The 14,668-nt window shown below is 49.7% G+C and overlaps 2 protein-coding genes across 3 annotated transcripts; both read left to right on the top strand.

Annotated features, from left to right (window-relative positions):
- The first annotated feature begins 895 nt into the window (after positions 1-895).
- On the top strand, positions 896-14,532 carry LOC143834177 (uncharacterized). Its single transcript, XM_077330779.1, has 7 exons — positions 896-2,144; positions 2,398-2,512; positions 2,681-2,751; positions 2,927-3,053; positions 4,125-4,253; positions 4,595-5,824; positions 13,021-14,532. Exons 1-7 carry the CDS (start codon positions 1,728-1,730, stop codon positions 14,169-14,171), a joined length of 3,240 nt encoding a protein of 1,079 aa, XP_077186894.1. The 5' UTR covers positions 896-1,727; the 3' UTR covers positions 14,172-14,532.
- On the top strand, positions 7,709-12,802 carry LOC143834120 (zinc finger protein 232-like). Of its 2 annotated transcripts, none has more exons than XM_077330721.1 (5): positions 7,709-9,085; positions 9,339-9,453; positions 10,983-11,053; positions 12,152-12,280; positions 12,634-12,784. In XM_077330721.1, the coding sequence occupies exons 1-4, from the start codon at positions 8,669-8,671 to the stop codon at positions 12,170-12,172; spliced, it is 624 nt and encodes a 207-aa protein (XP_077186836.1). In that variant the 5' UTR covers positions 7,709-8,668; the 3' UTR covers positions 12,173-12,280; positions 12,634-12,784. The 2 variants fall into 2 exon arrangements, with proteins under 2 accessions (XP_077186836.1, XP_077186835.1); XM_077330720.1 differs by having other exon boundaries at positions 7,711-9,085; positions 12,631-12,802.
- Positions 14,533-14,668: the final 136 nt, after the last annotated feature.

The raw sequence follows: 14,668 nt of genomic DNA, 5'->3' as shown, positions 1-14,668 counted from the left end.
GGTATTCCCACCTCTTTAAGAACTTGCCACAATTTGTTGTGCTCCACACAAAGGCTTTAGCTTACGTCTGTGGCGAACCCTTATTCAGAGGCATGAGGGAATGTCTGCCACCAGGCCTGGTATGTGTGGAGCAAGCAATGGGACTTAGAGGGGATGCCCAAATTCCCCATCCTCCCTGGCAGTCCCTTCCCTCCCAGAAAGAGTGTTGAAAACTCACGGCAGGCTGCTTTCTGCTGGCTTTTAAAGAATGTTATCTCAGATAGAAACTAGAGGGGGGAAACTAAACAATGAGTCTAAGAAACGTGGAACCATCATCATCAGAAGAATGACTTGAGGCGACCTTTGAAGCCCCACTGGCGACTTCTGTGTTCTGCTGCGGGCCCTTTCTGCCCCCTCGGAGGTCCCTCCGCGATCCGCCCTCCCCATCCCTTCAGGATCGCAGCCCAAATCGGAGCTGGAGGCAGAAGGAGCGGCGGACGCGAAAGAGGAACGGGATCCCCCTCCGGAGTGACTCCGGAGCAGCCCCCTCAGAGCGGGGGGGGGGGAGGGCAGCCTGGCTGAAGCCCCGCGGGGGAGCCCAGTGGGCGGGAGGCGGTTTTCTTTTGGCTGCAGCACGGGAAGGGTTAAGACCAGCGAGGCGTCGGCGAGAGTGGCCGAGCAGGGGTGGGAGGACAGGCTCCTTTCCGGGGGGCGGGGTTTGGCTTCTCAATGCGGAAAGTGGACCGGAAAAGCGTCACGGCAGGCAGGTCCGCCCCGCAGGTAAGGGGGCGGCGAGGGAGGGTCAATAAACTTTAAAGCCTCGGGGGGGGGGCTTATCGTGGGGTTGCCAACTCCCGGATGAGAAACGGCTGCGCCTTTCGGGAGGGGCATTCTGGGAAACGCAGGTTTTGGGTTGGGGGGGTCAGCTGGGGATGCCAGAGAGCTATATGATGGGGGCCCGGCCAGAGAGGCCTCCCTGGCAGCCATTTCCTCCAGGGGAGGCCGGTTGCAATTCCGGGAGAACTGCAGGCCCCGCCTGGAGGTTGACAACCCCCTGTGGGCCCGGCTTGTGCCTCTGTGCGGCTGCAGTGTGGTTTTCTGGGGTGGGGCGAGAATTGGTGTCTACGAAACTGATATTGAGCGGATGGTGATTTTAACCTACCTACCAAAAGGGAGCCAAACATTTTAACCTACCAGAAACAAGCCAAATTTCTCTTTTGGAAGAGAAAGAAGGAACCGGCTGCAGCCCCATCCTGAGACCCAGAGGCCTTCCCACTGTGGAGGGCCAGGCCTGGCAGCTGAAGCCTAAGGCCCACCTAGGAGCGGAGTGAAACAATATAAAAACTCAATTCTTTAGGGGTGGAAAGACCAGCAAAGGCTCCGGTGCACCCGGGAACACCCCCAAGGGCCGCCCACTATACCACCAGGCGACTCCCCTCTGAGGGGCAGGGCATGCTAATGTAGCCACACACCCCCCTTCAGCACTCTGCTGCACACATACGCAAGGCCAGGAGGCGTCTCTCAACTAGCCTGATACGTGATGTAGCCAAATGATACTACGCCTGGTTTATGAACCACAAGAAGCACTTTTGTTCTGACCCACCAGGGCAATTCTTCTTGGGTTTCCTGGTGACCTGATACTGTCTCTGTCTCTTGTCCCCCCCCAAAGAAAAGAAGTCTCTCTTCACAGTCACATGACAAAAGGCATCATTTCATAGCCAGAAGAGACCTAAGAGAAGAAGAAGGAAATGGAAGAGTGGGACATAGAAGGATCTGAAACCGGCAAGATGGCAATTAAAGGCCTCCCTCCCACCCAAATTCAAAATGGTATCGAATTCTGGAGTACTTCTGTGCCAGAGATCAGTCATCAGGTCACTGAGATCTCGGATGGGCAGCGTTTCCGGAAGTTCCGATATCAAGAGGCCAATGGGCCCCGAGAGGTTTGCAGCCGGCTCCACGGACTTTGCATTTGCTGGCTGGAGCCAGAGAGACACACCAAGAAACAGATCCTGGACCGGGTGATCCTGGAGCAGTTCCTGGCCATCTTGCCCCAGGAGATGCAGAGCTGGGTCAGAGAATGTGGGCCAGAGACCAGTTCCCAGGCGGTGGCCCTGGCCGAAGGTTTCGTCCTAAGCCAGGCAGAGGAGAAGAGGCAGGCAGAGCAGGTGAGAGGGCTTTCCTCCAGGTATCTCCAATTCAAACGAGTTCTGGTCCCTTCTTAAAGATTCCCTGCCAAACATTTGTGAAAGGGTAGATTTAGCAGTCTCCTTCAGAAGCCTCTTCTAGAGAATTTCTTATCCTTTCACGTAAGTCATCAGGGCAGCTGATGGAAGGAGGCAGAGCCTGGGAGGGGGACAGGATCCATCCCTTAGTCTCTTTTCCATCCCATCTCGTACCCTTCTCTTATTGCCGTTTCAGCTGCAGGCCCCATCCGTGAAGACAGAGGTCATGTTCTCTGAGGTGGAAGCAGCTTCCTTGGAGCAAGGGCAGTGGGCGCGGGCCAAGGGCCATGTCCAAGATGTCCTTCCTTGTGGTGAGGGCTTATTTTGCCTGCATACAGTTGGGTCATCCTGTGAATGTGACGCAGGATGAGGTTTCAAGCTCCTAGCACGGGTGGGGGGAATGAAGCAGGGAAGGAAGAAGTTAACGGAATAGGGATTCACGACAAATGCCCCTCCTCCCTCCCTTCTCTCACCAACAGGCACTGGAGAGATGCTGTTCGGCTGTCACCTTTTCGGAGCTGTGGAAATGGCTGATTCACTTCCTGTCGAGGTAGGGGAGATGAGGGGGAACAGCCCGGATCTTCCCTCCTTTCTACAAGGATTCTAGACAAGAGATGCTCTGTACGCCGCTCCCTTTACCCCTCCCAAGCCATACGCCCTATCCGTCCAGTCTGCATTCTCTGCCTGATATCATCTCTGAGGAGAGAATCTGCCTTTTCTTTCAGGTACCCTTCTCCTTTAAGGAGGTGTCTGTCTCTCTCACCGAGGCAGAATGGGCCCTGCTGGATCCGAGCCAGAGAGCTCTCTACAGAGAAGTCATGCTGGAGAACTCTGAGACGGTGATCTCTCTGGGTAAGAGTCTCACACAGGCGTCCTGGCTTGAAGTACAGGGGGTGAGAGGCCCTCAGAAAGACCTGGGTAGGGGCCAGATTCTCCTTTCTCTGTTGCCAACCTTTACAACATCCACTCAGTCTTGAATAGGATTACTAAGATCTGCTTTGCCAGTGATCTGGAAAAGATCTAAAGCAGGATCCTTTTGGGTCACTACTCTTTGTCCCTGAGCACCACCCAGTACAGTGGGTTCATTAGGAAACTGCTCAGGAGAAAGTAGACCCTTTAAAGCTTTATCTAAATCTTTATGAAGATTGTAAAAACAAGACATCGCTAACCAGCACCTTTTCTGCAGCTCTGCAAGAGTAAAGCACGAAAAGCTAACTGTTTTATCGGATACATGAAATGCCTTCTACTAGATGGTACCTCTTGTTACCACTTAAATATTCTAGCTGTAGCCCAAGTTACTCAAAATAAAACTAATCACAATGCGGCAAGAAAATACCAAATCACGCTAATACAGCATGAGCATAAAGTTCACATGACTTGCCTTTGGTGTACATGGATGTGATAATTTCTACCTCTCGATCCGGCTGATCCAAATGACCCCAGCATGGGTCCTCCTTGACAGAGTTTTACTGCTGGCACCTTCCCCGTTCCCTTTCCCTTCTAGTTATGCAACTAGATACAACTAGATACACAGATAGTATCATGTCTACCTCTTTAGAGTCAGCTGATCCAAATGAACCAAACACAGAACCTCCATGACAGAATTTGACTGAGGCTCTCAGCACCCTCCCAGTTCACCTTCCCTCCTGGTTATGCAACTGGATACAGCTTCTCACAATTCACTAATGGTGACAGGTGTGTCTTCAAAAAGCTAAGGATGTTAGCTGTAGGGAGAGCAAAATAAGCAAGTCAAGTCAGACCGGATAATTCAGTAATCGCTGGAATCCTTGAGAGGAACTCGGGTATATTTCCCCGCTTGAAACGGTTTGGATTATGGGCTATGATCTTGGCCATGTTTCTGACTGTGCGGAAAAAATTTCTTTCCTTCTCCGTAGAGGAATGATCACTTTCTCTCTTTCTCAGCAAAAGGATCCAGAAGCATAAGAGAGCCTTTGATGGAGACAGACCATGGCCTGGCATCTGAAGAAAGACTGAAGGGTTTGGCAGGAGGGTCCCAAGAGCAAATCTCCTTCCCAAATGAGCTGGCTGAGAGTGAGTCTCCTTCCCCGTTATGCCAAGAGAACAGGCAGGGGAATAGCCAGGGGGGATTTTTGATTCTCTTCTGAGCAACATTTGGTTTGGTACAATCAATGAGGCCAAGAATTAAGGAGGGAGGGAAGCCTTCTGGGGAGTGGGATTTGGAGGGTCAGTGGTGGCTCTTGAGGGGGATGAGGGATCCTTGAATAGTACATATTCTGGGGAAAGTTGAGGTGAGGTGGCTAAGATGGGGCAACCTGTGGAAGTCCATTAGCCCTTCCTCCTGCAGACAGTTAGGTGCCTTGGGACCTTACCTGCCCTCCCAGGTGTTCATGGGATCTCTCACTTTATTCCAGCAGGGGATGATCAGAGGAATGAGGAGGGAGTGGAATTGGTTAAACAGTTGCTAGATGGAGTTAAAAATGAAGACTGGGAAGAAAACACAAGAGGTAGAATCATACCCCAGATAAAGAGAAGCAGTCGAACGGTTGGATATGCAGATGGAAAACAGCGCAGTGTACATTTTCCAAAGCAGAGAATCATGAAGGCAAGAACAGCCATTCAGCAGGGAAAGACCTTCAGGTACATATCACAGCTCCTTTGTCACCAAGCGGCTAAGTCCTTTGAATGTTCAGAGTGTCGGAAACGATTCAGGTTGTACTGTGATCTTCAAAGTCATCAGAGAACCCACACAATGGTGAGACCTATTCAATGCTCAGATTGTGGAAAGAGATTCACTCGGAGAGCCTATCTTCGAGAGCATGAAAGAACCCACACCGGGGAGAAGCGTTTTGAATGCTTGGAGTGTGGAAAGAGATTCAGTTGGAAAAGTCATCTTAAACAGCATCAGAGAATCCATACAGGGGAGAAGCCCTTTGAATGCCCGGATTGTGGAAAGAGATTCACGCGGAGTTGCCATCTTCAACAGCATCAGAGAATCCACACAGGGGAGAAGCCTTTTAAATGTTCAGAGTGTGGAAAGAGATTCAGTCAGAGTGGCAGTCTTCAACAGCATGAGAGAACGCACACAGGGGTGAAGCCTTTTGAATGCTCAGACTGTGGAAAAAGGTTCAGTCAGAGTGGCAGTCTTCAACAGCATCAGAGAACTCACACAGGGGTGAAACCTTTTGAATGCTCAGAGTGTGGAAAGAGATTCACTCAGAGTAGCAAACTTCAAAAGCATCAAGGGATTCACAAAGGGGAGAAGCCTTTTGAATGCTCTGAGTGTGGAAAGAGATTCAATCGGAGTGGGAAACTTGAACAGCATAAAAGAACTCACACAGGGGAGAAGCCTTTTGAATGCTTTGAATGTGGAAAGAGATTCACTGAAAGGAGGACTCTTCAACTGCATCAGAGAACACACACAGGAGAGAAGCCTTTTGAATGCTTGGAGTGTGGAAAAAGATATACTCAGAATGCTTATCTTCAACATCATCAGAGAACACACACAGAAGAGAAGCCTTTTGAATGCTCAGAGTGTGGAAAGAGATTTTGTAAGGGGAGTAACCTTCAGCGGCATCAGAGAACCCACTCAGGGGAGAAGCCTTTTGAATGCTCAGAGTGTGGAAAGAGATTTACTCAGAATAGTTATCTTCAACAGCATCAGATAACCCACACAGGGGAGAAGCCTTTTGAATGCTCACGATGTGGAAAGAGATTTGGTCGGAGTGGCCATCTTCGACAGCATCTTAAAACCCACATAGATATAAAAGTATAACATGTTTCAGTTGAGTGGCAGCGCTATTTCTGGGGCCAGAGCTGCCAGCAAATGCTACGGCCCGCCCAAGGCATGAGAGGAGAATGTTAAGAAATTAGTTGGAGAAAGGCTGGCAATGCTACCAATGCACATAGGGACACCCCCAAAGGCCTCCAGTTATGTCTCGAGGTGACTCACCTCTGAGGGGCTGCTGTCAGCTTTCTGCCCCCCACATGCACAAGGCCAGGAGGGAGACATGGGAATGAAGCACTCTGAGAACTGTGTTGTGACTGATCACAGTGCAGTCACATTTGAGTCACTGAATGTTGAATATTGAATTATAAATGCAAGTTCTCATTGTTAACTGTGTTCTATATCTGAGTCAAGACGTTTATTATTTTGTTTTGTTTTATGGAAGTTTCCACCCTAAACCGCCACTAGGAGCGCCAGTATCCAACAGCATCAAAAAACCCTCCGGGGTTATGGGCGGAAGGGCCTTCCTTCTCCCTCCTGTGTAGACTCAGCTGTATTATTTTATACAACTAGTTCTCCCTACTACCTTTAATAAAACTTGATTGCCCTTAATGGGACGTGCCGTGTCCAGGCACGGTGACAGCAGGACCGGCATGGGCATCATAGAGACTCCTGTGAAGAGCTTGAATAGGAACAGAAATTGTACCATAACAGAAAGCAATATATAAAATGTGCTAACTGGAAGGAGTTTTAGCCATGTTTGAATCCCTCAACTACATCCCAAATGGTGTTAAAGGAACACCACACTTTTCTCCTCCTGGCAGTTGGCAACCTTAGATGAAGTCTCTTGTTATAACACGGAGAAAACTGAGCAAAAGAAAGATCATAGCTCATTAAAGATGTCCGGGAGCTGTTCTTGTATGCAGCAGAGGAGACGAAGAAGAGTTGGTTCGAACAGTTTTATCAGTGCTGTGGCGAGCCCAAAGTCACCCAGCTGGCTGCATGTGGGGGAGTGCAGAATCGAACCCAGCTCGCCAGATTAGAAGTCTGCACTCCTAATCAATACACCAGGCTGGCTCTTTACAGTAATGGGTTTCAATTACATGTGGAATGCTAATGGATAGATATTCAGGGAGAAATTTCACAGAGATGTTCAACAGTGGAATGGACTGTCTAAGGAGGTGGGGAGCTCCCCTGTTACATTTTTTTGAGAGGGGATAACTGCTTTTTACCACCTGAAGAAGGCTTGGCTTACAATCGCCTCCCTCCCAAACGGTGAGGTAGGTGAGGCTGAGGCAGTCATTCTGAAAACTGCATTTTACTTGCAGGATCTCTAAGATTGCCTATATTTTGGCCAGGGAGCTCCTCCTTCAGGTACTACACAGTTGGGTGCTCACCTTTAAGACTGCAAATAATTTTTTCCCGTTTCCTTTTCACACACTCCCTAAGTTTATGGGGAGCCCGTATTCAGTGGCAACCAGGCCTTGTATGTGTGGAGCAAGCAGAGGGCCTGTACACATTCAGCATCCTCCCTGGCAGTCCCTCCCCTCCGTGTTATAACTGGCTGAAGCCCCGCGGGGGGAGCCGAGAGAGCGGCAGGCGTTTTCCCTTTGCCTGCAGCACTGGAAGGGTTAAAACCAGCGAGACGTCGGCGAGAGTGGCCGAGCAGGGGTGGGAGGGCGGGGAGGACAGGCTCCTTTCCGGGGGACGGGGTTTGGCTTCTCAATGCGGAAAGATGACCGGAAAAGCGTCATGTCTGGCCGGTCCCTTCCGGGAGGGTTCGCCCGCAGGTAAGGGGGCGGCGAGGGAGGGTCAATAAACTTTAAGGCCCCGGGAGCACGGGGGGGGGCCTTCTCGTGGGGTTGCCAACTCCCGGATGAGAAAGTGCTGCGCCTTTCGGGAGGGGCATTCTGGGAAACGCAGGTTTTGGGTTGGGGGGGTCAGCTGGGGATACCAGAGAGCTATATGATGGGGTCCCGGCCAGAGAGCCCTCCCTGGCAGCCAATTCCTCCAGGGGAGGCCGGTTGCAATTCCGGGAGAACTGCAGGCCCCGCCTGGAGGTTGACATCCCTCCTGGGCGCCCGGCTTGTGCCTCTGTGCGGCTGCAGTGTGGTTTTCTGGGGTGGGGCGAGAATTGGTGTCTGTGGAAGGGATATCGGGCGGCTGGTCATTCTAACCTGCCAACAACGAAAGAAAGCAGGAAGCTGCTCTTTTCCCCCCTGTTGGAAGAGAAAGAAGGAACCGGCTGCAGCCCCATCCTGAGACCCAGAGGCCTTCCCACTGTGGAGGGCCAGGCCTGGCAGCTGAAGCCTAAGGCCCACCTAGGAGCGGAGTGAAACAATCTAAAAACTCAATTCTTTAGGGGTGGAAAGACCAGCAAAGGCTCCGGTGCACCCGGGAACACCCCCAAGGGCCGCCCACTATACCACCAGGCGACTCCCCTCTGAGGGGCAGGGCATGCTAATGTAGCCACACACCCACCATCAGCACTCTGCTGCACACATACGCAAGGCCAGGAGGCGTCTCTCAACTAGCCTGGTACGTGATGTAGCCAAATGATACTAAGCCTGGTTTATGAACCACAAGAAGCACTTTTGTTCTGACCCACCAGGGCAATTCTTGTTGGGTTTCCTGGTGACCTGATACTGTCTCTGTCTCTTGTCCCCCCCCTCCCCCCCAAATAAAAGAAGTCTCTCTTCACAGTCACATGACAAAAGGCATCATTTCATAGCCAGAAGAGACCTAAGAGAAGAAGAAGGAAATGGAAGAGCGGGACATAGAAGGATCTGAAACTGGCAAGATGGCAATTAAAGGCCTCCCTCCCACCCAAATTCACAATGGTATCGAATTCTGGAGAACTTCTGTGCCAGAGATCAGTCATCAGGTCACTGAGATCTCGGATGGGCAGCGTTTCCGGCAGTTCCGATACCAAGAGGCCAAGGGGCCCCGAGAGGTTTGCAGCTGGCTCCACGGACTTTGCGTTTGCTGGCTGGAGCCAGAGAGACACACGAAGAAACAGATCCTGGACCGGGTGATCCTGGAGCAGTTCCTGGCCATCTTGCCCCAGGAGATGCAGAGCTGGGTCAGAGAATGTGGGCCAGAGACTAGTTCCCAGGCGGTGGCCCTGGCCGAAGGTTTCGTCCTAAGCCAGGCAGAGGAGAAGAGGCAGGCAGAGCAGGTGAGAGGGTTTTCCTCCAGGTATCTCCAATTCAAACGAGTTTTGGTCCCTTCTTAAAGATTCCCTGCCAAACATTTGTGAAAGGGTAGATTTAGCAGTCTCCTTCAGAAGCCTCTTCTAGAGAATTTCCTATCCTTTCACGTAAGTCATCAGAGCAGCTGATGGAAGGTGGCAGAGCCTGGGAGGGGGACAGGATCCATCGCTTAGTCTCTTTTCCATCCCATCTCGTACCCTTCTCTTATTGCCGTTTCAGCTGCAGGCCCCATCCGTGAAGACCGAGGTCATGTTCTCTGAGGTGGAAGGAGCATCCTTGGAGCAAGGGCAGCGGGTCCAAGTCCAGGGCCATGTCCAGGATGCCCTCCCTCATGGTAAGGACTTGTGCATCCAGTTGGGACACCCTGTGAGTGTGATGGGCAGAGAGTTCGTTTTAGGAAGAGGATTAAAAACTTCTTCACATCATACCCAGCATAGGGCATGGGACAAATCCATGGAGGGCAATTCCTCCCATTAATAAAGGATTCATCCCTCATCTTCCTTCTATGAGAAGCCACTCAAAAGAAGAAAGGGTGACCAACCTGGGCAGAGCTATTCAGCCTAGTCGACAAAGGGAGCCTCCACCTTCTGGGGATCAGAGGTCAGGAAATGATTTCCTAGGAGCTAGCGATCAGGGAATAGTTTGGGACCGGAGCCTATAGGGGTGTCTGGCAGGCCACTGAGGGGGAATAGGATGCTGCAATAAGGCTCTGGCCTGAACCTCCCCCCCCCCCCCCCGGACGTTTGGGAAAGGCCTTGGGGTACTGCTTGGCCCCAGTCCGACCTTATTCTCCACAAGTGCTGAAGGGACATCTGGGTTTGGGGCCAAATGTGATGGTGATGTCTCCTTTGACATCAATTCCACATGTATTAAACAGATCCCGATGCATTTACAGTATGAACCTTTACCTAATATACACGTTTATATACTAGATAGAGGTTCATATTCATGTGACCATAATACCGTAATTCTAATGGTTTTTTTTGTTTTAGACTCTCTGTTAAGAGATTGTTTCTCTATTGAAGTGTCCTGTTGAAAAAAATTATGTATTCGTTACATTATTCAATTTTATCTTTGTTATGCATTTATTATTTTTGAATGATCACTAATTGTACCTTTATATATTGTTCTAGAGCCTCTTGTGGCGCAGGGTGGTAAGGCTGCAGACATGCAGTCTGAAGCTCTGCCCATGAGGTTGGGAGTTCAATCCCAGCAGCCGGCTCAAGGTTGACTCAGCCTTCCATCCTTCCGAGGTCGGTAAAATGAGTACCCAGCTTGCTGGGGGGTAAACGGTCATGACTGGGGAAGGCACTGGCAAACCACCCCGTATTGAGTCTGCCATGAAAACGCTGGAGGGCGTCACCCCAAGGGTCAGACATGACTCGGTGCTTGCACAGGGGATACATTTACCTTTATATTGTTCTCAGTTTTGATACCCCTTCAAAAAGGCACACAGCAAAATGCGTTCAGATTTGTTTAATATTCTGGATATTAAAGAACCACTGAGGTTTGAGTTTATTGTGACATCTGATACACCCAAATGATATCCCGGCCTTCTATTCCTTGCTTTGTGTCCAGTGCGTCATGGGCTCCGACCCCTCCAGAGTGCCAGAGTTCTCAGGGCACACGTCCAAAATCACAGAAGCCTGAAAGGCGTTGGCAACTTCAATCCCCTCCGAGGCACTTGGGTGCTTCTCCTCTGCCTCTCCCGGACTTTAGGGAAAAGGGTGAAAGAATATGCTGTGCACAAAGTGTGAGGGTTCAAACTCCTGGGACAGGGATGTATGGAGCAGGAAAGAAAGAAGCAAACGGAATGGGGATTCAGGACAAATGCCTCTCCTTCCTCCCTTCTCTCACCAACAGGCACTGGAGAGATGCCGTTCGGCTGTCACCTTTTCGGAGCTGTGGAAATGACTGATTCACTTCCTGTCCAGGTAGGGGAGATGAGGGGGAACAGCCCGGATCTTCCCTCCTTTCTACAAGGATTCTAGACAAGAGATGCTCTGTATGTCGCTCCCTTTACCCCTCCCAAGCCATACGCCCTATCCGTCCAGTCTGCATTCTCTGCCTGATATCATCTCTGAGGAGAGAATCTGCCTTTTCTTTCAGGTGCCCTTCTCCTTTAAGGAGGTGTCTGTCTCTCTCACCGAGGCAGAATGGGCCCTGCTGGATCCGAGCCAGAGAGCTCTCTACAGAGAAGTCATGCTGGAGAACTCTGAGACGGTGATCTCTCTGGGTAAGAGTCTCACACAAGGGCCAATGGTGCGAATTGCAACCCATGGGATGATGCCTGAATCAAACTGTTGAACTATCAGACATCATTCTGCTCTCCCAGGGGCAGCTGAGGCCAGTGTTGTGTCTGTCACCGAAGGCAGGGAAGGCGTCCTGGCCTGAAGTACAGGGGTGAGAGGCCCTCAGAAAGACCTGGGTAGGGGCCAGATCCTCCTTTCTCTGTTGCCTTTACCACATCCACTCAGTCTTGAATAGGATTACTAAGATCAGCTCTGCCAGTGATCTGGAAAAGATCTAAGCCAGGATCCTTTTGGGTCACTACTCTTTGTCCCTGAGCACCACCCAGTACAGTGGGTTCACAAGGAGAGTACAGAGAAATAAAGTAGAGCCTTTAAAATGTATCTAAAGTTCTATGAAGATTGTAAAAACATTACAGCACTAACCAGCACCTTTTCTACGGCTCTGCAAGAGTCAAGCACAAAAAGCTAAGTGGTTTATCTGATACATGAAATACCTTCTACTAGATGGTACCTCTTGTTACCACTTTAGTATTCTAGCTGTAACCTAAGTTACTCAACATAAAATGAATCAATATGGAGCAAGAAAATGCAAGTCAAGTCAGGCCAGATCATTCAGTAATCACTGGAATCTTTGAGAGGAACTCGGGTATCTTTCCCCACAGATGTGCCCCGCTTGAAACGGTTTGGATTATGGGCTATGATCTTGACCATGTTTCTGACAGTGCGAAAAAAATTCCTTTCCTTCCCCGTAGAGGAATGATCACTTTCTCTCTTTCTCAGCAAAAGGATCCAGAAGCATAAGAGAGCCTTTGCTGGAGACAGACCATGGCCTGGCATCTGAAGAAAGACTGAAGAGTTTGGCAGGAGGGTCCCAAGAGCAAATCTCCTTCCCAAATGAGCTGGCTGAGAGTGAGTCTCCTTCCCCGTTATGCCAAGAGAACAGGCAGGGGATATAGCCATGGGGGATTTCTGATTCTCTTCTGAGCAACATTTGGGTTGGTACAGTCAATTAGGCCAAGAAGTAAGGAGGGAGGGAAGCCTTCTGGGGAGTGGGATTTGGAGGGTCAGGAGCTCAGTGGTGGCTCTTGAGGGTAATGAGGGATCCTTGAATAGTACATATTCTGGGGATAGTTGAGGTGAGGTGGCTAAGATGAGGCAACCTGTGGAAGTCCATTAGCCCTTCCTCCTGCAGTGAGCTAGATGCCTTGGGACCTTACCTGCCCTCCCAGGTGTTCATGGGATCTCTCACTTTATTCCAGCAGGGGATGATCAGAGGAATGAGGAGGGAGTGGAATTGGTTCAACAGTTGCTAGATGGAGTTAAAAATGAAGACTGGGAAGAAAACACAAGAGGTAGAAACATACCCCAGATAAAGAGAAGCAGTCGAACGGTTGGATATGCAGATGGAAAACAGCGCAGTGTACATTGTCCAAAGCAGAGGATCATGAAGGCAAGAACAGCCATTCAGCAGGGAAAGACCTTCAGATACAATTCACAGCTCCTTTGGCACCAAGCGGCTAAGAGCTTTGAATGTTCAGAGTGTGGGAAACGATTCACATCCTACTGTGATCTGCAAAGTCATCAGAGAACCCACACAATGGTGAGACCTTTTCAATGCTCAAGTTGTGGAAAGAGATTCACTCGGAGAGCCTATCTTCGAGAGCATGAAAGAACCCACACAGAAGAGAAGCGTTTTGAATGTTTGGAGTGTGGAAAGAGATTCTGTTGGAAGAGCCATCTTAAACAGCATCAGATAATCCACACAGGGGAGAAGCCTTTTGAATGTCCAGATTGTGGAAAGAAATTCATTCAGAGTTGCCATCTTCAACGACATCAGAGAATCCACACAGGGGAGAAGCCTTTTGAATGCTCAGAGTGTGGAAAGAGATTTACTTATAATATTTATCTTCAGCGGCATCAGATAATCCACACGGGGGAGAAGCCTTTTGAATGCTCAGAGTGTGGAAAGAGATTTTGTAATAGGAGTAACTTTTGGCGGCATCATAAAACCCACTCAGCGGAGAAGACTTTTGAATGCTCAGAGTGTGGAAAGAGATTTACTTATAATATTTATCTTCAGCGGCATCAGGTAACCCACACAGGGGAGAAGCCTTTTGAATGCTCAGAGTGTGGAAAGAGATTCAGTCACAGCGGCAATCTTCAACAGCATCAGATAATCCACACGGGGGAGAAGCCTTTTGAATGCTCAGAGTGTGGAAAGAGATTTTGTATTAGGAGTAACTTTCGGCGGCATCAGAAAACCCACTCAGCAGAGAAGACTTTTGAATGCTCAGAGTGTGGAAAGAGATTTACTCAAAATAGTTATCTTCAGCGGCATCAGAGAACCCACTCAAGCGAAAAGCCTTTTGAATGCTCAGAGTGTGGAAAGAGATTTACTTATAATATTTCTCTTCAGCGGCATAAGGTAACCCACACAGGGGAGAGGCCCTCAGAGAAGCGTTTTGAATGTTTGGAGTGTGGAAAGAGATTCTGTTGGAAGAACCATCTTCAACAGCATCAGATAATCCACACGGGGGAGAAGCCTTTTGAATGCTCAGAGTGTGGAAAGAGATTTTGTAAGGGGAGTAACCTTCAGCAACACCAGAGAACCCACTCACGGGAGAAGCCTTTTGAATGCTCAGAGTGTGGAAAGAGATATGGTCGTAGTGGCCATCTTCAACAACATCTTAAAACCCACACAGGGAAGAAACCTTTTGAATGCTTACAATGTGGAAAGAGATTTGGTCGTAGTGGCCATCTTCAACAACATCTTAAAACCCACATAGATATAAAAGTATAACAATGTTTCAGTCGAGTGGCAGAGCTAATTCTGCGCCTGGGACTGCCAACAAATGCCTAAGGCCCGCCTACGGCATGAGAGGAGAATGCGAAGAACTTAGTTGGAGAAAGGCTGCCAATGCTACCAATGCACATAGGGACACCCCCAAAGGCCGCCAGTTATGTCTCGAGGTGACTCACCTCTGAGGGGCTGCTGTCAGCTTTCTGCCCCCCACATGCACAAGGCCAGGAGGGAGACACGGGAATGAAGCACTCTGAGAACTGTGTTGTGACTGATCACAGTGCAGTAACATTTGAGTCACGGAATGCTGAATGTTGAATATTGAATTATAAATGCAAGTTCTCTTGTTAACGCTGTTCTATATCTGAGTCAAGACGTTTATTTATTTATTTATTTTTATGAAAGTTTCCACTGTAAACCGCCACTAGGAGCGCCAGTATCCAACAGCATCAAAGAACCCTCCGGGGTTATGCGGGGGGGGCCTTCCTTCTCCCCCC

The sequence above is a fragment of the Paroedura picta genome, chromosome 3 (assembly GCF_049243985.1).
Source record: "Paroedura picta isolate Pp20150507F chromosome 3, Ppicta_v3.0, whole genome shotgun sequence".
NCBI classification, from domain to species: Eukaryota; Metazoa; Chordata; class Lepidosauria; order Squamata; family Gekkonidae; genus Paroedura; species Paroedura picta.
Note: the sequence above shows the minus strand (reverse complement) of the source record. Positions and strands in the feature narration are given on the sequence as shown.

Bases quoted from the DNA above. Each gene is read 5' to 3' on its own strand.
- LOC143834177 (XM_077330779.1), top strand. From the start codon at position 1,728: ATGGAAGAGTGGGACATAGAAGGATCTGAAACCGGCAAGATGGCAATT. The intron at 2,145-2,397 runs GTGAGAGGGCTT...TTGCCGTTTCAG, and splicing joins AGAAGAGGCAGGCAGAGCAG to CTGCAGGCCCCATCCGTGAA. The intron at 2,752-2,926 runs GTAGGGGAGATG...CTTTTCTTTCAG, and splicing joins CTGATTCACTTCCTGTCGAG to GTACCCTTCTCCTTTAAGGA.
- LOC143834120 (XM_077330720.1), top strand. From the start codon at position 8,669: ATGGAAGAGCGGGACATAGAAGGATCTGAAACTGGCAAGATGGCAATT. The intron at 9,086-9,338 runs GTGAGAGGGTTT...TTGCCGTTTCAG, and splicing joins AGAAGAGGCAGGCAGAGCAG to CTGCAGGCCCCATCCGTGAA. The intron at 11,054-12,151 runs GTAGGGGAGATG...TCTCTTTCTCAG, and splicing joins CTGATTCACTTCCTGTCCAG to CAAAAGGATCCAGAAGCATA.